At 41.2% G+C, this 27287-nt stretch overlaps 1 protein-coding gene across 1 annotated transcript in view; it reads right to left on the minus strand.

Moving 5' to 3' along the window:
• Positions 1-23901, minus strand: part of clpb (ClpB family mitochondrial disaggregase) — a 33485-nt gene extending 9584 nt beyond the window's left edge. The window contains exons 1-7 of the mRNA XM_061682507.1: positions 23260-23901; positions 22516-22567; positions 20217-20303; positions 13391-13494; positions 11971-12099; positions 6661-6758; positions 4719-4833 (exon numbers count right to left, since the gene is read on the minus strand). Coding sequence (XP_061538491.1) covers positions 4719-4833; positions 6661-6758; positions 11971-12099; positions 13391-13494; positions 20217-20303; positions 22516-22567; positions 23260-23875 — 1201 coding nt within the window. The 5' untranslated portion in view covers positions 23876-23901. The remainder of the gene's footprint in view (positions 1-4718; positions 4834-6660; positions 6759-11970; positions 12100-13390; positions 13495-20216; positions 20304-22515; positions 22568-23259) is intronic.
• Between the last annotated feature and the right edge of the window lie 3386 nt (positions 23902-27287).

Raw genomic sequence — 27287 nt, forward strand, 5'->3', positions numbered from 1 at the left:
CTACCTCTGTTCAGTAGCACGTGCAGATCCAGAGTGGTGGAATTGTGATGTGACGGGCCTAACAAATTTCAGGCTATCACGGCAGACATTTTATTACATTCGCCAGTGGTTTTCCTCAAGACGCTCACAGGAAGAAACGCATCTCTAGTGGCCCGTATTTCTGCGGGTGGTCGGATGGCTGATCGATGGACTGACAGACAGACAGATAAATACATTATTCATCCTGTGAGTGAAATTAGGTCAGACTTATATTACGGATACTCTCACCTTTCAGAAAAATAGATTGAGCCACTTTTGCCTGCAGTGTGAATGTAGAGTGAAGATCAAGAAATAGCCACAACTTTAGCAAAGATTGGAACTGATTGAATGCTAAGGCTAAACAATGGCCATACATGAAATTTGGTATTTGTGTATTATGGTTGCCAGTACCAATGTTAGCTGAGTGATCCTGTGCTGTATGTCCTCATTAGCCAATAACATGAAGTTCACCTGCTGCTCAGCAACTTGGTGATGAAGTGCCGCCTCCACGATTAAAAATACAATCGATGCTCGGACTGTCTTTATGGCTGCTCGGGTGTGTTTCTTGTTTTTCTTTAAAGGCAAATTCTGATTCAGGGCTCAAAACAGCACCACCCGTGGTTGTCTGGGTAACGCAAATGTGTACTCTGTTGGCACACCCAGCAGCAGAGGCGGGTGGGGTGAGCAGTGGCCCATTTGCATGAAAAAAAGTTGGAGCGGATTCACATGGCATCCATCTGATCGTGGCCCGCACAAAGAGAAGGTGGGAGCTGCTCATGGCCTGCCGGTTGCTCATGTCTGCTTTTGAGTCACATGCAAGCACTGGCTGTAACCTCACCTAATTAAACCGTTCACGAAGAGTAGAGAGTTTACTGTGCTGTAGCTCTTCCATGCAGAGATAAGCAGGCAACCTACACATACAGGGTATGTCACTAAAATTACATTACGAAACATTCCATGCTCACATATTTGAGCTGTTGCAACGAATAAGAACAAGTGTTGCTTACTTTCTTCCTGCACAAGTGTTAAAGTGGCCAAAAATAGCTGGTTATTGTCAGGAAGTGAGACTTGGCAGAGGTGGAAAGATGATGATGATAGAGGCAGAGATGGAGAGATGAGGGGAGGAACACAGATAATGGAAGGAAGGGGGTGGGGCAGAGAGATAAAGAGGGCTGATGGTAGATTAGTGGGCAGAAAACGAGGCTGAGAAACAAATGAGTGTATCAGAGATGACCACTGAGATGAAACGTGACAAGCTCCGTCTGTGTTATCAATGGCTGCGTGAATGACAGCGTAACCTTCTGTGTGTGTTTTAGCTGATTGAGAGCGACTTTGACAGAAGGACGCATTGACATTTCTCAGAGGAGCCTGACAAGAACACAGAAAAGGAAGGAGGCGCAGAACAAATGAGCTTGCTCTCTTCCACACACGCACACAGAGATGTGTGTATTGGGCAGGTCTGGTCGGCGCTAACATGATTATAGCGGGATGATTCTCTTCAATAACTCTTAGCCCTGAGAGCTAAACCTGGATCAATTTAACCTCCTTCCTGTGTGTTTGTGTATTTGTACTTTGGTGTCTGTGCGTGTGTTGCTGCAGGCCTGCTGTGTGATAGGAAGTGTCAGGCCATTCAACAAAGTTCTCTTTGTCAGACATAACAGTGTAGAAATTATTACTCAATGCATCAATGTATCTATAAAGTAGATCAACTGCTTTTCTCCGTTTTATGTAAATGTAACATTTCGGTATTCTTTGGCCCCAGAAATGGTATCTATACCAGCACAACATGAATTATGGCTGTTGATTCATTAACTCTGCATTAACAAACTAGACAGGCATGATCAGTTGATCCACAGCAGATCCCCCTGGGCATCCTCCAAATATTTTGGCTACAGTAGATGTACCTTAAAAGTTGTCAATCAGGTTCCAATGTGGTCATCAACATTTTATATTTTGTTTCATTGGTTTGATTGATTAGCATTTGTCTTACATATATTTCTTACAGGAGTTGTCCGGATCTGATTATGTGGTTGGAAATCAGGGCCAATCCTGCAATTTTCATCTGATCGGTATCGGGTGAAAAAGATTGGATTTGTTCATTATCTTAATTTTTAAAGATACTATAGCAACAAAATAATCCTGAGGTACAAATACAGCGGCTGAAATAAGTATTTAACACGTGAACATTTTTCGCATGAACACATTCACTGCCATTGATGGTTTTAGAAGTCAAATATCCATTTTAACTGGGAAGGCTGGCAGTGAATGTGTTAAATATATTTTCCAAGGTGCTAATGACATGAAAATTACACCAGATCTTGGGAACAACCCAAGAAATCCATACATACAAAAAAGTAAAACAAATAAACTCAGAAATAAAGTTGTCAAGACAATTTGGCGGCACGGTGGACGACTGGTTAGCACATCTGCCTCAGTTCTGAGGACCCGGGTTCAAATCCTGCCTCCCCTGTGTGGAGTTTGCATGTTCCCCCCGTGCCTGCGTGGGTTTTCTCCTGGTACTCCGGTCTCCTCCAACATTTCCAAAAAAAACATGCATTGTATGTTAGTTGAAGACTCTAAATTGCCCGTAGGTGTGAATGTGAGTGCAAATGGTTGTTTGTATACATGTGCCCTGCGATTGGCTGCCGACCAGTTCAGGATGGACCCCAGCTCTCGCCCAAAGATAGCTGGGATAGGCTCCTGCATGCCCATGGCCCTAGTGAGGATAAGTGGTTTGGAAAATGGATGGATGGATGAGACAATTTGGATGTGCAGTCTTTTGTTCTTCTTAATGCATTGCTGAGGTATCGGATCGAGACACGGTATCGGCAGATATTTAAAATCAAGTGACTCGGACTCAGGTGAAAACAAAAATCTGATGGGGACATTCCGCTTTCTTTCATATACAGCACCCAAACACAACATTAGGTACATGCGCATAATCCAATGAGATTTGATATAAGAGCTGTGTCAACAATGCTGCCTTTACAAAGATGTTTTATTTTGACTGACAATGTCAGCGATGCATTCATTAAACAACATAATAATAATTGTGGTTTTAGTTTGCAGGGTTGTATAACTGCGCTGCATAATACTGAAAGCTCTATAATATTTTGCCCTTTCTAAAAATAACAACAAAAACACACCGTATTTAACCTTGTTTAAAGGTTGTAAACTAGACTCAGAATTGATATTTGAAATATATATATAAATGTAGTGAAGATGTGATTGGTGATAGATGATGCTGACTGTCATCCCAGTCTCGCGCTCTCTCTCTCTATTCCTGTGTGTGTGTCAGTGACTTTAATACATCTCTGGGATCAATAAGCTGTTCCCTTATCAATGTGACCACGTCTTGTATGGCTTTCAGGACAATTTGCCATGATAACAGTGACCATTTATCATCTTCCCAAACAGCCATGATTCGCTCCAGATGCACAAAGCATACCCTGTAACTACATGTGTTTTTACACACATGAGGCTATGTACTTTTTAGCATTGGTTAGCGTTAACATTTCTCTCAACATTTGACACAAGCCTAGTGATAAATACTAATTTTGTTCTCCAGTTGATTATAAAGCTAAGGTAGCTTTTGCTCCTACAAACACGTTAAGGTTTACAGTTATCTGTTCCACCTTTGGGACATAGTTGATTAGCTTGCAAAACCTAAGCAGAAACAGTAGCAACATCATAAAAATAACACATAGCCTCACTTGTGCGCACAAACCCACGCAGACAGACACGCAAGCACACACACGGATCAATACCAGGCCTCTCTGGATGCCTGGTGTAATATCAGCTCTTTACTGTCTGCTGTGTTATTGTGCTCTAACTCATCCTCCTTCCTCTTTACACTAATCACCGCCTCCACTGTCAAGGTTCCCGAGGTCCATAAAAGCATGCTTGGATGCGGTTGGTGTGGAAGAACCTCACTGGAAACTGAGCTCAACACCATCAAATCAAGCATCAAAACACTTGCGGGATGAACTAGAAGAGATTGTAAGCCACACCCTTTCATCTAACATTGACTCCCAGTGACACACACCAAAATCTTGTAGCATGTTTTCCAAAAAGAGAGAAAACTGCAAGAGCATTACATCCTATAGGTATAGCGTATAGGTGTCCCAATACATTTGTCCAATAGTCCTTTGTTTTCGCTCATCGCCTATCAGGTAGCCCTGACCCCGTGATGCTGCAGTGTCTAAGAACAATGAAGGAAAGATTCTGGAGGTATCACGGAGGCCATGAAGTGAATGTAGAAAAAGGCAGAAGGGGGATGTAGAAGGAGTGGGTGTGATGGAGATGGAGGATAGAAAGTATAGAAAGCCAAATGGGGGAGGATGGGGGAGTCTGTAGAATGTCTCCTCTCTCAGTAATCGCGTTAACTGGCGGCTCCGAGCCTGGCCTCCTTCAGCTATCTCACAGCCACATACACACACACCACCTGTGTACTATGTCTGACAGACAGCACATTCATCACAATTAGCCAATTACAGCGTCCACCGGTCTGTCTGAACCCGCCTCCTGCTTGAGGACAGCCAGGCAGGGAGGAAAGGAGAAAAAGAGAAAGGGTACAAAACAAAGAAACAAAAAGTGCCTGAGAGCAAGTGTCTGTGAAGTGTTAAGCTACAAATAATGCTCCATATCAATAACTAGTTATGCTTCTGTGACTTGCACACATAGAATACATGTCCAGTTACCTGAGGCCACAGTATTGATGGCCCCTTCCTGTCCGATGATGTGCTCCTTCAGCCTCCTCTCCAGGGGGAACCTCCTCCTCTCCTCCGCCTCCCGCCGAGCCTGCGCCTCCTGAAACTAGATAGAACAACGGACGCCATTGAGTTCTATCAGCCTATTTCAATATTTCGTTATTCACTTTCAGAGATGCGCATACTCCTTTTCGTGCGACTTTTAAAGCCTCTTCCACACTGCACGATTTGTGCAGCCTTATAAAATTAAAGCAAGCAAGACTGCACATAATAGATCCGCTTAATGTTCACACTGCAATGGATCATACATTTAATCTCGGCTACGACAGACTGAATATCAGCCTCGAAATGCAGTGGCACTGCATCATTAGTCTGTGTCCGCCTCATGCTGTCGTTGTGGCGATGGTGAGCCCAAATGTAGCGCTTGCCACAGTGGTGTTTGCATGTTGAAAATAAAGGAACAAAGGGGATGAAATTGTTATAGAGCTGGAGCTGCATCTCGTTATTAATACAAGTTTACATACAGCTATAGCGTTAGGTTTAGCCAGCAAATAATGACCATAATGCACCAGTGAGTCCCACATAAACATTTCCCACCTCAGTTTCTCCTGCATTCCTTTCATGCTTGCTGCTGTTGAAAGTGGCTAAGACTGTGTGCATTACGCAACTTTTGTTTGAGACGGCCAAAATCGCACAGTGTAGAACAGGCTTTAGACAGTTTCAGTGTGGTTTTAATACAAATTGGACAGCCAATAATGAAAGTTTCATCAAGGATGTTTCACATACAATCTGCATGAAGCGGGGGAAAAAAATAATTCACAACCTGAATTTGTATGCAAGTCAGAACGTGCCGTAGTCTGTCACTAGCGTATATCTGCACAAACTACCGTAATTTCTATAATGCACATTTTCCACGCAAAAAAATCTTCAATAGTGCATATTATAAATAGGTATTGTAAACGTTCTTTAACAGTGAAATAAGGTACGGGTAGATGTTTTAGAACAGCCATAAATTAGTTTTATAAACGCAGTGTTAAAACTAAACACTAGGATGCGCCAAAATATTAAATACATTATTAAATAATAAGTAAACATCAGCATTAATAACATTACTGATCAGAATTGATTAGAAAAACAATTTCAGATAGGGTCACCACTAAAATTCATTGCATATATGGATATCAATGGATAAAAATTCCTGGGTGCACTTTATACATAGGAAAAAAACTATTTGCGTGCGCAATATACTCAAGTGCGTATTATACACGAGAAATTACGTACATAGTTCATGACGTGGCTTTTGTAACCTCTAAACCTTGTATGTTAGGACTGTTGTAAATAGCCGGGGTTGTATATTCATTCTCATGTCGCTGGCGTCGGGCGGAAGGAATCCTCGCATCTCCAAAACCACCACCTTTCCAGAAATCCAAATAAATGGCATGCTTGTTGAGTGATTAACATTAAATCATGAAAGAGCGCAATTCACTTTCAACACTTTCGATTGGTCAACAAGTCGTAAAAATAACAGAAGGCAGTGAACAATAGCTGGGATTTGTAGGAAAAATAAGAAATTGACCATATTTGGATATTGTAGGTTTCCACCCGACAGTGACGATGTATAGTGTACTCTATTGATTTATCACTTTAACTCTTGAACAGGTTTTAACCCCAGTTAACCTCTACCAGCTTTCACATTTCTGGTTCTCCACAGCAGCTGTCACTCATGCAAAGACCTCCTGTAGAGTGTTTGTGTGTTTCAGGGTTCCAGTGTGTGCGTCAGTGTGACGCATGTCAATGAAACAGATGAGCTGGACCAGGAAACAGACATTTGCACATATTCAAACCAATGTTGTTCTAATTGCCTGCACATTCTTCCCAGCTGCACAAAATCAGCATGTGTCTGTGTATAAATGTGAGGATGAGCGTATCTTACCTTGCCTTCCCACTCCTGCAGAAGTGTGCTCACTTCTCCGTCTTTCGCGTAGGCTCGTGTAGTGTGTCCCAAACCATTGGCCTGTAGAGGGTTGGCACCTGTATGCGAACACAAATGGAACACATGTTGTCAATTTTAGATGCCTTTAAACATATTCATCAGCATTCACCCACCACCTCAGCAGCAGGTTCACAAGTCGATGAAAAAGTCAGCTAAGGGGGTCACATAGATTCAGGGGTCACAGAGACTAACTGCAGTGAAGCAGGCAGGCCATGCAAGGACTCAATGGGGGGTTTCATATCTGCAACGCGTGCCAATAACACACAGTGTCCTCTACATCCGCACAATCTTTACACTGCGGGCTGTTGCAGGTTGGGGGTCCACCGTCTCACAAAGCGCACAAACGTGCACAACGGAGCAGAGGTCAAGCGGAGGAAGAGTCCGCTTAAAACGGCTTGATGGAAGTGAAGAGAGATGGGAGTATCAATGGCAGTCAAATGTGATGAATTGGGTGTGTGTGCCAGTGTCAATGAGGACGGTTAGCGGTGCCTTCACTATGGAACCAGTGGAATTGTCCACCCTCCAGAATGCCCCCACCTGTCCGTTCATTATTCCAGATAGTAACCTGCTAACTAACAAACAGATGGACATAATTTATTTCCACTTTAGTTAACAGTTTGGCCTCAGTTTGCAGCTCAGGTTTCTACTGAGTGACATTCTTGTCTTATAATTATATAAAATATTAAAATAATTAATTTACAAAGCAGCAGACTGTCATTGCCTCTATGTTTAAGATTATACATTATATATGAGAAAAGCTCAAATGAGAAAAAAGTTAAAATCCAGTTCAACGAGTTATTAACCAATGCAGAAAACTTTAGCAGATTCTGAAAAGCTGGATACCTCTGCAACTTTTTACATGCTTTGTGAGAAAATGACCATTTAATTATTGTTTTGGAAAATGGGGATCAGTATGTAATTACTTAATAGTACACTAATACACATGGGGCATCAGTAGGAATCAAGATGAGTAAGCTACACTCAAACATCCTCAGTGTGCGTGATCAATACAGATGGAGTGTGTTCGTGTTTGAGCAGCAACCTCAGAGACTAATAATGACATCAATAAAACCCTAAAAATTGTGACCTGCTTATGAGGCTATTGATTTTAACAATAATACATCGGCACAACCCACCAAAAACATGAGGGAGGAAAGCAATAAGGTGGGTGCGCATGCACACCAAAATGAACATGCGTGCGTACACACACACACACACACACACAAAACATAATAAATAGCATCATTTAGGGCTTTAATATCAGACTACCCCTCTGGGCCACAGCACTTTATAACTGGATCAACACTAACGACACACACCCAACCACATCACAGCTGAACACACACACACACACAGACACACACACACAGGATCCCTTCATTAGGAGTGCTTTAGTTATGCCTATTAGGGTGGGCCCTTCCCTATCCTCCGCCTTCTCTTTCATAGCAGCTGGCATCAGAGAGCCCCTGCTGGTCTTTGTGCGTGCATGTGTGTGTGTCCTTGTATCTGCATTGTGTGCGTCTCTGAGCATGTGTGCCCGTTTTGGCCGACCACTACCTACAGAGACGTCCATAAAGGAGTGCCCCCTGGCTGCAGGCCTGATGTGGAGCCTGAGGGAAAACTTGAGAGCCTCTGCAGGTAGGGAGAAGTACATGTGGGGCCCAAGGGTGAAGCCAGGGTACTGTGATGAATGGAGATTTGAGTGCAGGGCTGACTAAGGCCAAAAGAGCAAACCCAAGGCTACTGGGGCAGGATGGACTCACACGAACACAGGGGAAATAACAAGGTACTGTATGGGATACACACAAAGTGTACATAGATGGTAGACGCACCCAAATGCCCTGAAGCTCTGGCTTCATAGGTTTTTTTTTGTGTGATGGTGAAAAGGGAAGTGATGAAAGAAAATGAATAATGAAACTCACTTTAAAAAAACTCCCCGTAAAGTGAAAATAAATCTCTTCTAAATCTGAGTGTTAAATGTCAAATTTGGAATGAGAAAACCATTAAAAAAAATATATATATAAATAATAATGAAAAATAAATCTGTTGTCTCCGCTCTTGAAAACTGTGGGTATGTCCGCTTAATGCGCAGAAACCATGGCTCGCTCAACTGTCAGTCAAATACCACTGAATCTAGCATCTTTTGACTACACTACACATCCCATGTTTGAGCCGCAAAAATATATCCGCTAAAAGCCTCCACTGTCTAGAAAATATTCTACTGGGTCCTTATTGAAGTCAATCAAAAATGTGAACGTTCACAAAAAAACAACAACTGGTTTTAACCTTTGACGAGACCAAGCCTGCCGGCAGCCGCCACGGTGTTGCCAAGCAGTACCAATAGAGTATACAATTGACACCCACTATTCACGGGGAATAGGAACCAGGCCTGACCAAGAATAGTGAAAATCCCTGATTAATTTATGTCTGTTATAATTGCATTGGGGAAAAAATATATCTATATATTTTTACTAAAAATATTGAGTAAAAGGGGCTATACCACCAATGTGTTTTTGGGATTGTTTCACTTCCCCCCACACAAAAAAACAAGAGTTGTACAGTACCCGCTGTAAGCGCTATTGTATAATACGTAACGTATCAGAGACAAGAATCTCCGCGGAGCAAAGCGCCCCATGAGAAGCTGCACGAATGTTCATGGCAGACTGTGACCGCGGCAGATGAATTGGATAAAGTTATGCAAGATTCATAAATCGTGGCAGATGATTGAGGAGCGCTACCGCTAACTAGCAGCTAAGCTAACTAGCTCGTAGTAGACAAGATGTTGCCAGCCAGTGTAGAGTACGCATTTTTCAACACTGAGACCTCCTTAAACAGACCTTCGTCACGGCGAGGGATCATGATGATTAAAGTAAACCATTTTTTGGCAATTGCTTTTTTCCGGAGGGAAAATGCACCCACCGCCCGCTTTCTTTACGCAATCTGCGACCTCAAAAAAACTGCGGACAGGATTTAAACAGGGGCTATTAATAGTTTTCAAATAATCAAAGTGGATTTTTCATTTGTTGGACTATTATTTTGTAATAATACAAGGAGTTAGCGATGGAAATCGATGGAGGTCATCGCTCGCCAAAGACAATACGAATATCAATAGGGATTTTCGAGTCAGAGCATAAATTTTTATATGGATGGGGCGACTCATGCTGGAGCACCACTACGTCACTGCATCATGTTTTCAGCAATAATCTATATAGAAACAAATCTCAGAATTTACTTTACAGGGTCGTTAAAAAAAAAAAAAAAATCTCAAAATGGACAGTGCGGCGTTTGTGGCCACGACTGATGTCAAGATGGTTATTGGTCATGATAGTGGCGCCAACCAAGCAATGGTGGGTCCAACAAGAAACGGTAATAATCAGCCTTAATCCAATTGTCGTCCAAAACAAATGTCTCGGCTTTGCGAAAGTTCGTACCTTTTTTTTTTTTTTTTAATTCGAAAATGGATCTACGGGAATGCATCTGATCTAGTTACACGGGGTGCTTTACTTAAGTGTGCTCACAGGGGCAGGGGTGAGATGGGACCGACAGCTTTGAACACACCATCCATCATTAATATAAACAAGACATTAATACTTGCTATGGAGTAGGGATTGTGTAGTGATGTCATTTGACAAAAGTGTTAAAGTCAGTAAAAGGGAAATGGCATAAACCACAAATACGAATGTATTAGTGCTAAATGAACAAGTGTTCATGAATACGTTTAAAATCACTGAAATAGTAGGTTGAGCACAAAGACATTTTGCTCCTACACACGTACACAAAAGACACACTTCCTGTGAGTGTGGCGCTACCCCAAGGGCATGTTCTGTGCGGAGGTCACAGTTCAACTAGGCCTGGCTTGTTTAAGAGCTGCTCGCCTGGAAACTGAGGGGGATATTCAGCCTCCAGGGTCTATGAATGTTTGTGTGTGTGTGTGAGTGTGTGTCAACGACAGGTGCGAGTGTGGCGGGGGTGAACAAGGACGCAGTATGAACAAGTGATCAATTTCAAATGAGTTTCGTAATACTCGGCCATCGCTCAGGGACATACGTGCTTAGGTGGGGGAACAGTGAGAATTTCTTGTAGCGTGCAGAGACAATATCACACTATCTCAGATAGCAAAGAAGTAGACAAGTTCTACTTAAACAGAGCAAACTCCAAAGTTGAATGAGGCCCAACATTTTAGAATTACAAAAAAAACAAAAACAAAAAAAACCAAACAAAAACAAAAACATACCTCTAAACTTGTACAAAAATGTGACCTCTGTTGTGCATAACTCAACGTGAAACATTCAAATTTTGCTAATACCTCAGAAAAAAAATCTAGTGACAGCTCAGCAAGCATCAAAGGATAGGTCATGGGTATGCGTTTAGCTTTTTGCAACATGAAATCGGAGAGAATGAGCAACCTCGTTCTTTAGGGTGTTTAGAGAAGAACAGGTCTGTCAGGAACTTACATCGAGGGACTCATTCAAAGAAGTAGTACTCCAGCAGTGTGCAACTCTGACTACCTTTGCTCTTAAGTCTCTTGGTAGCTTGTTTTGAGATCCTGCCTGTGCAGCATGTTTATCTCAAGAAAATCTATAGAAAAGATAGATTATCTATAGAAAATCTGATGGGGAAAAAAAAAACCCACCTTCAAATTAGAATAAAACAGTATAACTTTCGACCCTTTCATTTCGTCTGCTTCTTGGGGAACCCCTTCTCCGATTGGCCAACGAGCCTGGTCAAAAGGTATCCACTAATCAGCTCATAGTGGCCGAAATTCTCCATGCCAACGTGCCAAAATTTTCGTGACGTTTCAAACAGCGTCACTTGCCCTAAAAACCCAACTGAAATAGTGGTAAGGGGACATTATTCGTGAGAAGAGCACTGTGGGCAGTACAACGGGTCACATACTTTAGTATTCAACTGTTTTTTTTCGTTAATTTATTTGTTATGGATTTGACGGGTGTTTGAAGTGTTCGTTCCATGTCCACAAAGATGGCAGCCCCTTTACACATTGCTATTATGAGTGCGGTGTGCTGTGTTATCATCTTGAGTACAGCACACAGTATAAGAGCACTAAGCACAAACTTTCAGACTTTGTCCTTCTGTGTGGAGACTTTAAATATTGGTTAAAATTTCAAAATCGGTATGTGTGTACCCCGCTCAGTGGGATACCATTTTGAAAACGTATACTACGAAAAGCAACTCGTCTGTTTTCTCCTGCTTTTTTTGTTGTCTATTGTTGTAGTTGTAGGTGTGACGTACCAAACTCCAGCAGCATGCGGACGGTGCACGGGTCATCAGCCAAGGTGGCGTAGTGAAGTGCTGAACAGCCGCGGAAACCAGCCCTGCTGCTGAGCCTGCTGCTGAACTCATCCTCTCTGGACACCAGGACTGCAGGGAGGGAAAGAGCTGAACATTACCAGGAAATATTTAACTTTTGCAAGCAAGTCCTGAAGTCTAGAATATCTTAGATTGATGAGAAACTGAAAGATGATTTACAAATAAAGGAAGACTATCTGAGACTTAAGACATCTGGAACCTTTCAATAGCCAACACGTTCTCACTTAAAAAATAATCTATTCGTGATCACAGATAAAGCTCCACAGTGTGTGGTAATGACAGCAGCATGGGCAAAATTGACTTTCCTGTGTCTCACTTTGGAGGAGTTGTTCATTTTCACAGATTTAGGCCCACTTGTCCAAAATGATCCCAACAATGGGAGTTGTGTTTTGCGGTCTCCTCACTACGTAATAACAGATAAATATTGTTCTCTCCTTACTTCTCTTTTCCATAAGTGCACTCATCTTTGCTACTCGATCATCTTGCTTTATTTTTTTCCACCTCCTTCCTCTCCTCCTTGGTATCCATCAATTCCTTTCATCACTTGCACACTCATCTTCCTCCCCCCACCCATACCCTCTATCCCAATAACTTTGTCTCATCCATTTCCTGGCTTCCCCTCCCTCATCATTCCACCCATCACCATCAATCCCTCCCTCTATCACGGCATCTTCTCCTTCATCTTTAACTTTGCTCCATACATTGCTGCTCTCCACCTTCTTCCCATCTTTCCATTCCTTTCCTCCACCAGTCTTCCTGCATCCCACTCTAAACAACAGTTCCTCTCTCTGCAGTGTGTTTGTGTGTGCGAATGAGAGAGAGAGAGCGAGAGAGCGCGAGAGAGAGCGAGAGAGAGAGAGAGAGAGAGAGAGAGAGGGGCAGGGCGGGATAATCATAGCTAACCCAATAAAGCGTCGCACAGGCCCCCCAAGCCCATCCATCAGTGTGCATCTGGGAAACGCTTCCCCACGCTGTGCTGGCCCCACGTGGACTCAAACCTGACAGCCATATAAATGTCTGCAATATACATATCCCATATAAATATGTCTGCAGAAAGCCAACACAGGCTGGGGAGGGGACCAAGCGTGTGTCAGTGGCACCCTGCCTGTGTGTGTATGGGTGACTGTGTGTGTGCAGCTCGGGAGGAAAACAAATAACACGTGCACTACTTACTAGAACATATGCAATGAATAATACACAAGAAATAAAACGTCCATATATGCTAATCTTTATGCAAATTATAATGTTGCATAGTTACCATTTGTACACTTGCGAGTCATATATATGTAATATCAAAGCCACACATAACAAATACATAAACTGCAATATGTTGTTGTTTTACCTTCCAGTGAGTGGATGCCTATCTCCCTTGAGGTGTCATAAACATTGTTGAAGTGATCGCCAGCATTTGGGTCAGCACCAGCTTCAAGCAGAACCTTTACCACACTGGGAAAGAGCAAAAACGAAATTATGTTTCAACAAACAAAAAACATGAATATGAGCTCACAACAAGATTCAGTAATAACAAATATGTATAACAAAGATTGTCCCTAAAACACAATTTAAATTATTAATCTAAAACATTGCTTTTAAGCCGAATGTGGTGTTAATTTTAACTTAGTTATTCATTAAAACCAATGTTCAACCCTTGAGGGAAATTACATTTTCACTCTGCTGTATACATTTGTATGTGTTTTAACTAGATCACACGCATATGGAGAGAAATGAAGAATGAGAGATGTTGCACCCCTGAGCTGAGGTTGACAAACACCTCCAACAACGGGCTGCAATTAGTTTCTTATCTGCAGTGGGATTCACACTGTGATGAAGTCGCTACTGGTGAGCTACTTGATGAGTCTGGTTACGTTATACTGCCAAGGAAAAAATGGATCAGTCCACCCTTGTTTCCTCAGTTTGTTTACTTTTAATACCTGGTACAACTAAAGGTCTGCTTGGATAAAATATAATGAAATATAAATATAAAGATAACAAAAATAGGGCATCAGAGTTTCTTTTAAGAGCTGATATCTAGCCATTTTCCATAGTTTTCTTGCTTGTAACAAAAATCACTGGGAATACAATTAAGCTTAAGCATGTGAAATATGACCAAGTATTATGGAAGATGCTGCATTTTTGTCTTGTTCAACATATTCTTCAGGTAATATACCTTTAGTGGTAACATACAATAAAATGAAAAAGTAATTGAAGAAACAACTCTGGTCTTAATTCCCCCCCCCCCATAACTGTAGACTAGGAATACGAGAACACTAAAAATCCACCACTATGTGGAGATGAGTTCTAAGTACATAACAAGCAACGTTATTTATCATTTTATTCTTTAATATCATTAGAGTTATGTTGAAACCAGTGCATATTTGCCAATGATTGCTATTGCTATAAAAATTACCCAAATTTACTTTACTTTTAAAAGTGACTATTTTCATCATTTCAGTCACTTAAGTTAATTTGTATTAACCTCGTCCCTTTGAGGAATATTTCCAATACCGTGGATATTTCAATCGATAGAAATATTGCATCAGTTTTAAGGATCATTTAAACATATGCTCCAAAACACTATGGATGAGCACTGAGATGGTAGTCATGCACAACTTCCCATGCAAAGTTCCACATACTAATACAAATCTTATGGATATGTATGAAATGTGTATTATAGAAATTGTTTGCCCACTACAATATGCAGACATGATTGTTGTAAGATATCATAATATATTCAGAAATGTTGCATTAAAAAAAAAAGAAAAAAAAGAAAAAACAACTATGTGGTCTGATGGGTTTCCATAATCCCACCCATGCTGTGGTAATGATGCGATCGAGCGAGTAAACCAAGCACATGCACATGGAAAAGGACCTAAAACGCTCATTCAAGTCAGACACAAAGACATAAAAAAATAAAGACAAGAACATTGGCCTTGACTCTTTGCTTGGTTCACCTCTTGTCTGTCTCGTTATGGTGGATACAGCCCAGTGACCACTAGACACTAGTCTGCCAAGTCATATGTACATAAGAGTATATGGTAGGGGCAAAGGGTCGGCCCAGTTTCCGGCAGCGAATGGGGTGCGGATATGTGTTGCCTGTCATTGGTGCGTACCAACTTTTAGAAGAAACACACACTACCTCGGCAACGCCACTCACTGTGACGTAACGAACACTCCAGGTGCGGTCGCTCTTGTCTACAGACATATCCATACACAAAAATGAGCGGTGGTGACTGACTTTCAGACACAAACCTGAATATGCACAAGCACAACACACAAAAAGATGGTCTGCCAGTTTAAAGAGAAAGAGTGCTATGGATTTCATGTGAACTTTGCCAGAACCCTTTTGGCCATCATTAAACCTGCAAGTTTTTAATGTAGCCTGAGAGGCCATAATGGATCGTTTTCAGTACCAAGGTACAGTGGGAACTTTAAATTGGAAAACCCTATGGCTGTACAATTCGGAAACAGACCAAAATGTGCCTCAGAAGGTTGAGATATGTTTCAGACGCACCCGGAATAGGTGAATTTTATTATGTAGTTTGACCCCTTCCACACACTTTAAAAACATTTAAACGTATCAAAACACTTTTTAAAAACATTGTTAATGTATTTGAAGACAAAAGAATGTTATAAATGTTAAATATAAAATGCATAGACAAAGAATAAATGCACATAATGTTTGTTATATGAATATGCAGTGGCCTGGACCGAATGGCGTATTTTACCCCCACAATAAACAAGGGATTATTGTACTGTAAAAAATCCCTTAAAAAAGGCAATCGTTAAATAAAAAATAAATAAAACACAAAACAACTGTGGGCACAAACTTGTTTGACTTAAGAAATGTTACTGGCTGGTACATTTGAAACGTTTTACGGTGGCGACAATTACTTCCGATTCACTTCCAAACTGAGGCATGAATTGGAACTGATTGTGCTCAGCCTAGGAGGTTCCACTTTAAACGAGTTTCAACATGCTTTCGAAGTGAACCATCCCAATGTTAGTTTTAATGTATGGGAGAGAGCAAAAAGGCTGAGAACCGCCTGGCCAAGTCTTTGTGTCTGACCTTGCTGAGGTCTAAAGGTCTATCGGGGGTCCCCTTTTGTTACTGTATTCCTGTGAGCGGGGCTGGCGGGGTGGGGGTGGGGGGGGGGGTGACCCACGTAAGGCTCTGCTCTCACCCTTGCAAGCACTTCAACAAACACACGGATGCAACTTCAGAGACACCAACTTACTAGAGCTGGTCACACGAGGCTAGACAGGCTTGTGCAAAGAAATGAGGTGGTGTGAAAAGGTTTAATAGCATCAGGAAGGTAAACAGGCAAGGATAAAGAGTGGAAAACTGTGGAGGAGGAAGAGTATGGGCAAAGGATGGACATGCAGCTAAAAAGATAAAAGGAGGAGATTTCATTAACAGAAGGATGGTGCCAAACCTAATGAGCTTTTGAAAAGAGTTTGTGTAGTTTTACAAATTAACTGATGATCGAGTGGCTAACTTTATTTGGGAGGAGTTGCCGCACTAATTTGGGGCCAACCCAAAAGAGATGCAGAGGTTAATTAGGTTTAACTAGCTTTTTACAAGGAAACATTAAAAATTGCAGATGTCCAATTACCATATCAGTTCAATGACAAGATAATAAAACTCACAGCTAAGATTAACAAGGAACACTCTGTGGCTGCAAAGCACAAAGAAACAATTAGTTCTCCATTATAAAACTAATGATCGTTCCTTTAATTTTCCTGCATTCATGATATTGTAGTTTTATTCCAATATTTGATCCAGACAAACATATACAAAACATGACCACTTACACAATTTGATATCCCCAACCAGAACTGTAAAGAATATTCTGCATTGCGTGTACATTTAAAACATCTTAAAAAACGTCTTTATTCCTGGGTGAACTCAACATAAAACTCTGCCTATTAGTGCTTTACTGTTTTAACTTAATTGTTTTTATGCTTAAATGCGTCATGTCTTATGTTCGATTTTTATTTATATACAGCACTTTGCTTCAGCTGTCGGTGTTACTAATGATCTTATTATCTCTTTAAGGGCAGAGTATTTGATGCAACTTCTACTGAATATTATTATATGGTGCCAGTGGTCATAATGTTGTGGCTCAGCTGGGCGTATCCCCTGGTGCTGAGGTTGCTAACTTTGGGCTCCGTGCGTGCTAACAAGTGACTGGTCTTTGTTTCCCCTGCCCTGAAGGGAAGACAGGAAGCAGACACTTCCGTCTCACCCGCAATATAATAGACACCCGAGTCGAACTGACCATCCATGTCTTTAACCACCTGGCCCAGACGCTGGACCTCACTTGACCCTGCCTCACCTGCTGCACGCCTGAGGTCAACTAGGTGCCAGGACGAGAGGCTCACGAGTTGTGAGTGATCAGATTGAAAAATATGACAATAAAGTCAAGAACCTTCACCAACACAGCTTACGAACATTATTAAAGCATCTATTGGAAGTGACACAAACTGGATTTATAAGATATAATCGCCTATGGTGGCGATTAATTTTGGAATGTGGGCGGAAGCCGAAGCACTCTGAGAAAATGCGCGCAGGCAAGGGGCAGACATGCAAACTCCATACAGAGAGGTCTGAGCACAGATCCGCACCAACAACCCATTTGAAAACAGCTAATAGCTAAACATGTCAAGATTATGACTGAGCTGAAACAAGCAAAAATATAAAGATACTTTGCTCCAAATAAACGGTCATTATTTGATAGGGGTCATTTGTGGTGAGGATCCAGGGTGACATCTATCCCAAAGCTGATCTCAATACCAGATCTTTCGCATCCCTCTCTTCAGAACGCATAGGCTTGCTCGCTCGTTACATCCTCCCACATCTTTGCTACGCTTTCTGCTCCAGTGAGCCACTCAGTAGACTGGTCGGGATGATCAACAGGCGTTACACACGGCGAAGCACTCATTGTGCACGTGAATACGGTGAGGGAGGGACGCAGGCAGAGAAAGAGAGATTGAGATGGATATTGTGTGTTAAAGAGTGCAAACAGTGGGCCAGGCCCTGCGCCTCCCCGATTTAGCTTCACATCAAAGATAAGCAAACACATGCCCACCCACTGAATGTCTGACCTTGCGTTCTTACGCACACACACACACACACACACACACACACACACAGACTTCACTTTTCTACTTGTCGCTTTACTTGACTAACGTCACATCTCAACACCTAAATCAGCAAAAGTTAGGATGCCTGATTGATGTTTGGCCTTTACCCGCCAATATACGATACTTCCGTTTTATGTAATTTCAGTTGAGCACAGCAAGAATAAATAATGTGAAGCAGGGGTGGAATCATTTTGTTGCCAGTCCATGACAACACTGACTACAGGCTAGACCTTGGTCATGAGTAATGCTCCCTGGCTTTTCACTTAACTGCTGCAAATAAAGTTGTGTGTGTGACTGAGTAATAGGCAGTTGGCCTGTAAGACATTGGGTAAAAACTATTCATGGCTTTGTGTTCATTACATGCGTGCACACACATATACACACACACACACACACACACACAGAGATTGGTGTGTGTGTGTGTGCCATGAGCACAAGAGATGTGTGAGGGATGTGCGGTAAGCAAAGCTCTGTCTTCCCTGCAGCAGTGACGGCTCACAGGGGGGTTGCAAGACGGGATTAAAAACAGACGAGTGTCACCTCTTGGCTGAGTTATAGCACTCATAACGCACACTGTGACACACATCCACCCCAAGTATGGACATAAACATCAAATTTGTAACCAAAAAACTGTTGACACACCGGGAGACACACCGCATCATTAACACGTCACACATACTAGCCATCACTCAACACGTGCTGTAACACTGAAGTGATACAATGCAATTGTCACTTTGAAAATCATGCGGTATGCAAGAAATACTCCTGATGAATATTTAAACACTATAATAGCAAATGCAGATAACCAGTAATCTAACACAGAGAAAAATACACAGTACAATAAGGGGACGATGCAGCAACATTAGTTACTCAATTGTACGCGCTCATTTTATGTTATGTTCACATTTGAACTAAACATTACGTTTCTCACAAGCAGGTGGGGTCGCCGAACAAAAAATAAATGACCACAGACTCCTGATGGGGGGAATCTGCTGAAATTGGATTTGGCCTGGTCTTAACCTCGGCCCCTTTCTGTGTTGTGTGTGTTCTGGGGGCCAGCAGGCTAATTTAATTTGTTGGACCGAGAGACGGGGGACCGGGTAAAGACCTTCTGTTACTCTAAAAGTTGCACTTCTGAAGACCTGCTGTAACAACGCAAGAAGGGACATGACACACAACAATTCATGGCGACAGCTGCATGATTCTGAGACGGGACACCAAGTCATGAATGGCATCATTCAACTGTCTACAACTTTCTCAAAGTTTCTTTGTTTCTCCACCTCTTAAATATTATTCACTTGAATTCCTGATCATCTGTATTACAAAATCAAAAATGTTGCGTTTATATTAGGTGTTAATACTGTAAAATTACATGGGCACAAACCGAACTGTGAAGGATGACGCTCTGTCATAAAATAAATAAAAATAAGCATAATACAGTGGACGAGGAAAAATAAAATTCCCATTTACTCCAGGTTCAGTGTGACGAAAAAAATATTTTGCAGAAATGATTTGACAAATAATGCCACAGAGAATGCAACAATGGTGTAATGTAGCTGAACCTCAATCATTTAATGTCCCTTGAAACAATACAATTCAGAATATTTCTTTTTTTTGGTGTAAAATATGCCTTTGAAGTCGCACAAAACGTCAGTTCTGCGGTTTGCCATCATTATGTGATTTTACAATCATCATACATGTCATGAGGTCTTTGTCATGACAGTTAAGCTTCGAGTGTTTTATTGTTTTTATATCCTGGTACTACAACTTACTTCCATACTTGTGACCTGCTATGACCATCAAAAATGGTACTTAAAAATGTCAGTATAGTTAAGATATGTTGTATGATGTCAAGGGTTTGACCCTAAAGCAATTTTTATAATTTTGAAATATAACATTCGTGTCCACCAGCACCCCATTTGGGGCTCTACATGTTTGTTTGTTGTTCAGTGAAATACATCTGCCATGATTATTTACTCTTAATTTTGTGGCTGGCGATGCTTTTGAGTCAAAAATACACACACCTGTGCTGACGGTTAATGGCAGCCACCATTAGAGGGGTCCAACCAAGACGGTGTCGGTGATTTGGGTCCACCCCTTCCTGCAAGAGTCTGGAAAAGGAAAAGGAACCGCAAAAGATGAGTTTAACAATACATTTTATCCTATTTTTACATCATTTTGACTTCTTGTGACAGACACCAGAAATGGTATTGGCTAACAGTTAAACACCAAATGGGTTGTCAATGTGTCCGGTGGACCAGCACATTATATCGCTATCTGCACCCCGGCAGTAAGTGTGTGTAAACCAGCTGTGTGTTAAGTTCTGTGCCTGAGGGTCTGACATCAAGTACTTTGTGACACCGTACTGTGTGTGTGTGTGTGTGTGTATCCATCTGTTGTCTCTAATGCTGTACAGGCAGACAGAGTGTTTGTTTACAGTCAACAACATGGCCTCTGTCTGATCTGCACTCCATTCGCTGGGTCTGTTTCCCTCCATGGCAAGGACAAATGACTATGTTCTGCTTTGCAGTGCAAGGCCGTCACCCTGACATCGCACCACCTTGATTTTTACCCAGAATATTATGCTTGGAAAGTTCATTAATCAAAACATTCACCACAGAATAATGGGAACTTTACACTTTATGGACAAAATGTTACGGAGGATGGGACAAAAATTCCCACAGACACACTCCAAAATATAGTGGAAGTGGTTATATCTGCAAAAGGGTGATCAAGTTTAAGTCACCACAGCATTTATCTACCGTATCGTGTGGTAGTCTGAGCAGACATGCCCTGACCTTCTTCAGCAAAACTCAAAGCACTTAACACATCTGTCTGCTTGCACTCTCACCTAAACCATCTGCACAGGTAACCCAAGCTTGCAACTGGACATGCACAGATAAAAACATGCACACTGCAATTTAGAGTGCTACATTTTGTCATTCTACTGGTACGATTTAATATAATGAAGTGTATTCATCTTTTGTGTCATTTAGAACTGTGTCAAACAAATGGTCAATGTTCTTGACTTTGCATTCATTGTGACACACACTGCATTGTGCACTTCACAGTGCTTAAGGTTTGTTACGCAATATTACCAGCCAGACAAATGGGTACAAGAATACTAGACTCCTGGTTCATTTTGGCTGGCTAACTCTGAGAGTGCCAGAGACAAGAGGAAAAGTTACTCAGTAGTAAATCAAGTGAAAAGTATCAAAACATTTGGGGGGGGGGGGGGGGAAAAAAAAAAAAAACAGCTTTCATTTGATGCCCTCTCTTTATTAGAAGAGTGCCCAATATACAGGTTATCTGTTGCCTTACACGTCTTTCAATATTTACATTCAATCATGTCCTGAAAAGCATTATACCATTATATTTAAATTTGACACCAATGTTGTGTACTTTATGCAAGTTATATAAAATAAGCACTTATTTTAGGCATTATTATTTTATACATTACACAAATGTATACAAATGGCAGGCTTTACTTTTCACTAGGTTTTAAGTCACAGTAAATAAAGTTAACAAGTGGACCTATTTACTATTGAGGAGTAGAAATAGTGTTGAAGAACTACAGTACGATTACTTCACAAGCAGCATGGATGAGAAGTAGTTTTAAGAGCCCCAGAAACAAGTAAAGGTGTAAAGAAAAGCCCACTGTTAAAAACCTAATCAATATTAGCTGCTCTTTTCTTCCACCTGCTGGCTTACAGGTGGGGCTGCATCAATAAGTGAAAAGAAGTCCTATTTTGGTCAAGACTTGCACGTGAACATGCTACTTAATAAATTTATATTTTAAATGTTACCAATTTAACCAAGTAAGCCATCAAACTGCATGACTCCGCTGGTCCATGTCTGTTGTAGTGTCGGGCTGGGGAGGACACAGTGTTCCTACACTCCAGCCTGTTCCCTGGACCACCATGCCTTTCCTTCGCTGATTTTTAATGCTCCACATAGATTCACACATCCTTTGGGGAGCTGGTTGGTCTGGGTGGGAGTGACTGGACACGGGGCAGTTATGGCCCGTGTCCATCTCTCCCTCATCCCCACCAGTCACCCCAATTTTAATTGATGGCACCCCACAACACATGATCATGGTACAGGGACAATGGTTGCCAGTCTTGGTACTACAACAGACATCTGGTTTTGGGAGTGGACTTGGCACATATTGTTGTGTCTGTAGTGTGCTGTGTTCATAAAAAGCAAGAAGCACACACTTGACAATTTATTTCCCCATCATGTGAGGGCACTCTCACATTTACAAAATCCTTTAAGATGTTAAATCGGTGTGCGTGTGTGTGTGTACTATTTAACATTTATTACCTGGCCACATCTTGGGCGTTATTGGTCCTTGCTGCCTCCAAAAGGGCATCACCTAGTGAAATAAAACCATGAAGAACATAAAATAGTGCAGAGATTGGCAAAGTGTGACTTTGAGAGAAAGGCTATAAAACAATATAATCCAATCTGTATGCGAACATATCTTCAGTACATTGTAGGGCTGGATGGTATGGCCTTAGAATACAATCATTTTTTCCCCCACAAAAAAAAAATCCAGTTTTCGATTTTAATCGACTTTCTTTTCGCAAATGATATGTCACCCTGTTGCGGGTGATTTCACCCGCAACAGGTGAAATCACCAAGGTAGCAGATATACATTTTCTTAAAAATTAAAAATCCGTACAGGAATCTGCAGATGAGGTGGATAAATCGGGTGGATGTCGTAACGAGTTGAACAGAGATCACCACCGCCATTAATCCAAACAGAAAAGTCAAGTTAGCAAGTACCTCACTGATTTTTTTTCAATCAACTTACATGTCAAAATGGAAATTACAGCCGGTATTCTGTCTCTCGTCCAAGCAATTGACTTCATTAGAATTTTTTTTGACTGACACTTCACACGTTCAAACTACGACGGAGGAGGCTCAAATGATCGTTCAAGCCGGGTTGCTCAATCACTCTCCTCTCCTGCCCCCCGGAAGTACGCGTGATGTGGCGGTGAAAGGTCGATACAAAATGAGTTGTACACATTTGGTTCATCAGGGCATATATTGAATCTGAGGTACCTTTGTCATCAGAGTCTTTCTTCAGGCAGAAGGCCGCAGCAGCAGCAGATAGCAGGCCGGCCGAGGCCATTCTCAGCGGGCTGGCGGATCCACCGGTACCCCCGCCGTCACCTCCAGCTCTCTGACCACCATCTTCCCAGTACATGTTGTTGTTGCGCCCTCTGCTGGCCAGCGCGGCCCATGAGCTGCGGCGGTTCTCCAGACTGGACAGCCATCTAGGGGCGAGGTGATGATACTGCACCGACTGGCTCACGTTGTTAGCAGCGGTGTCATCTGCCAAAATCCCCCGTCTTGACACCCGGGAGGTGGACAGTATGGGGTTGCGGTTATTATCCGCCGGTGGCTCGCTTATTATGACCTGACACGCAGGGGCGGCCGAACTAGTCTGGAGGACGCGCTTGCACGGCGACAAGCTTCGCGACCTTCGTGCAAACAACCTAGTGGGAACAGACGTTAACATGGCGAAAAACTCACCCGTCAATGGAGCTGGGAAGAAAACTACGCGTGTGTCAGTAGCCAACGAGTAAACCACGCGAAGGAGATGTCGTGTTAAGTCTAATGGTGACGCCGGAGTACCCTTTGTGTGTGTGTAGCTATTTACAATAGCCACACGCATTCAAACGCTTCCCTCATCTTAGCATGGATGGTGCTCGAATGCGCGGTGCAGTCTGGGAAATGTAGTGGGTTTCGCTTGGGATTGTGACAGATTGGGTTTATTTATGTATATATACATACATATATATATATATATATATATATATATATATATATATATATATATATATATATATATATATATGTATATATATATATATATATATATATATATATATATATATATATGTGTTTGTGTGTGTGTGTATGAAAGAGAGTTCTTCTTACTGTAAAATATGTGCCTTGGCTCAAGAACGGTTGTGAGACACTGTGTTATATTCTATATTATGGCCACTAGCTGTCGCCAACTTACAACAATACGATAGAAACTAGCGTATGGAGCTGCCACGGCTGTGTTGTGAGGTGTTGCAGAACATTCATTCTTTCATCATTTCATACACAAGTCAGTGACAGACAGTCTAGTGAATTGCTAAACAATCATTATAGGAGAGGAAATGTTTTTTTTTTTTTTTTTTTAATGGGGAGCAAGGTAATCAGCCTTACTCATGTTATGTTTGTGTGCCTTGTACATTTTAGGTGGAAAAAGTATGACTGTGTCAACACTAAAGAGTATGTTTTGTGACTAATACAATCTGAACATAGCTGCTCTAAAATGGGCGGCAGCTTTCCCCATGCAGTGGAGGTTTAATCTATGGAGTGGATATTTTATGTCGAGGCAGCAGACTTGGTGTGGCACACCATCCATGAATCATTGAGGACATCATAATCTGTCATCATAAATCCACTTGCACCTTTTCCCAGACATTTCATTAGGTTGCCATCGGAGCGTGAGTGTGAGTTTGCCGTTGCGAGCACCTGTAGACATTCACAATTGTCCTCAGTAGAAGTAACATGAGCAGCAACTGAGGTAATAGTAGGTTTAATACCTAGAGTTATAATTAATATTTACAATAAACTGAGTTCATTAGTGTTGCATGGCAGCACAGTGGCTTGCACAGAGAGAAAAGATAGCCTTTTTCATTATCAGCTGGTATAAATAGACAAGCTGATGCTTTCTAACCCTTATTAAAACAAGATAATGGTGTGCTAGCAGTTTTGATTGTGCACACACTAATTAAAGTCATATTTACCTCCAAATCGTCTTCCAGTTATACTAACAATGAAATTTGCATGAATACCTGTGCCTCTATTGTTTTTTAACTATTTAGCCCTGTCAAACATCTTTTTTTATCCACCAAATTAATCAGTCATCACATTCACATCTTTGGCTCTTTTTCTTTTCTTTATTTTCACTATTTCGGGAAAATTGATAAGGCAGCAGAATTAAAAATGAATTCATAAATCTTAATGCTGCCAGTGGATCACACATCAAGCTTTGCATCCATGAGCCTTGGACAGGGATGTCAAACTCATTTTTGTCGTGGGCCACAATGTAGTTATGTTTTCCCTCAGAGGGGCGTTATGACTGAGAAACCATATGAATATAAAATGAACAATCATTTGATATATAGTAGATGCAAAAAAGTGATGGATGATTTGTTTCTAAATCAAAAGTCAAGGAAAATAGTTTTTTCAACAGTTTAATGTATTTTAAAAAGGAGTTTGGTAACAAAAATGCTTGCAATATCTCAATGTTATTAAAAGTGAAGTCAATTTTTAATATAGGTACAGATTTTAGCAAGAAACCTTAAGTACAGAATTTGCTTTTGCAGGCCACATAAAATGGGGTGGCAGGCTGGATCTGGCCCCCGGGCTTTGTGTTTGACATCAGTAGCTTAGGATGTGGTGTGAATGTAGCACAAGGTGTTACCTCTCTCTGTTTTTTTTTTTTTTTTTACTGAACCCTTGCATTGACAACAGACATAGGCAAAAAAAAATCAAGAGATGGATGGGTAGCTGTGTGATGAATGTGACGCCATAGCACTGTGAACCAGTGTAACCCACCAATGCATTGAACAAAAGGTAAGTAGACAAAGGGCAACAATGGAGGCCACCCAGTATTTTGTGTTATTTCTTCTTGGCATATGGCAATTTGTTTAATATTTAAGGGTTTCGTTGACAGTGGTCGAAACAATAACAAAGAGAGAGCAAAATGCGAGCTGAAAACTGCAGGAATAAGCTTGTGCCATAAAATTATTATTTTTTTTTTTTGGGAGTAATTTTTGTTGTATGTTTTGTTGTATGTTTGTGTTTGTTTGAGTTCCTTCTTCTGACGCTCTCTCTGCGGGGGGAATGTGTTGTTAGATGAGGTGCAATAACGAGCTACATTTACAAGAATTCCGGGATACAAAGATTTTAATTGTCATACCAACACACATTTACACATGATATGGAACAAAATTTGATATCCAAGGTCCCAGATTAGCCAAATAAGTCTCAAGACTTGTGAAATATTACGAAAATAAGATAAAATAAAACAAGATTTTAAAAAAACATGTATATGTACATATATGAATATGTGCAAATGCAGGAGAAATACAAATGCCAGAGGCTTGAATTGCAAATCGTATTTACATGGTATTTTCATGGTACTTTGTACTTGACTTTGACACGCTAAAACCAATCCACCAAGCAATTACGGGTATATATTATCGTTAATTTAAACTGCCAGATCACAGCTTTCTGTGAAAGGTCATAGGTAAATAGTTTTGGATTTTCCATGATTTTGGGGTGGCCTGTATCCAATTAGAATACATTTGCCGCTGCCCTGAGCAGATCTCCATATTCAAACCAAGACAAGCGCAGTCTGTAATAAGCTGACAATGTTTAAAACGGTGTGTACTTAAGGATCATAATCATTCATTTGTCATATTCACAAATCAGGTCGTGAGACAGAGCACAAAATGGAAGAAAATATTTTTGAGTATGAAACTGAATTATCTTTATTCACAAGGCATTATGAAGAGAAATTTTGTCACAGATTTAGTTGTAAATTGCTTGTTTTCATATCTAGAAAAGCGCTCTATACAGCCAAACCAATTATTTTTATTAGTAGTCGTAGGAGTAGTTGTCAGGGGTGTCGCAACCCTCCCCATTTTTTCAACACCCAATTGTGTTGCAGGCTGTGTCAAATGTTATTTTCTTTTGTACATGCCACTGGTCACTAAAAAATAGACAGTAGGCCGCAAATGGCGCCCGAGGCTGCAGTTTAGACGCCCCCCGATTTAGAGTCATCAGTGAAGCTGGTCTGCCAATTGCAGACAAACAACCATTCATGGTCACATTCACACCTACGGACAATTTGTCATCTTCAGTGAATCCTAGCATGCGTGTTTGGAATGTTGGAGGAAGGTTAGTAACTAATTACATGTACCAAGATTACTTTCTTTAATTACAAAATTAATGTAATTGTAGTCCTTTACATAACTAGGAGAACATGTGTAGTTAAATTAGAAATTTCCATGATTAGAATT

Source organism: Phycodurus eques, chromosome 7 (assembly GCF_024500275.1).
Source record: "Phycodurus eques isolate BA_2022a chromosome 7, UOR_Pequ_1.1, whole genome shotgun sequence".
NCBI lineage: Eukaryota > Metazoa > Chordata > Actinopteri > Syngnathiformes > Syngnathidae > Phycodurus > Phycodurus eques.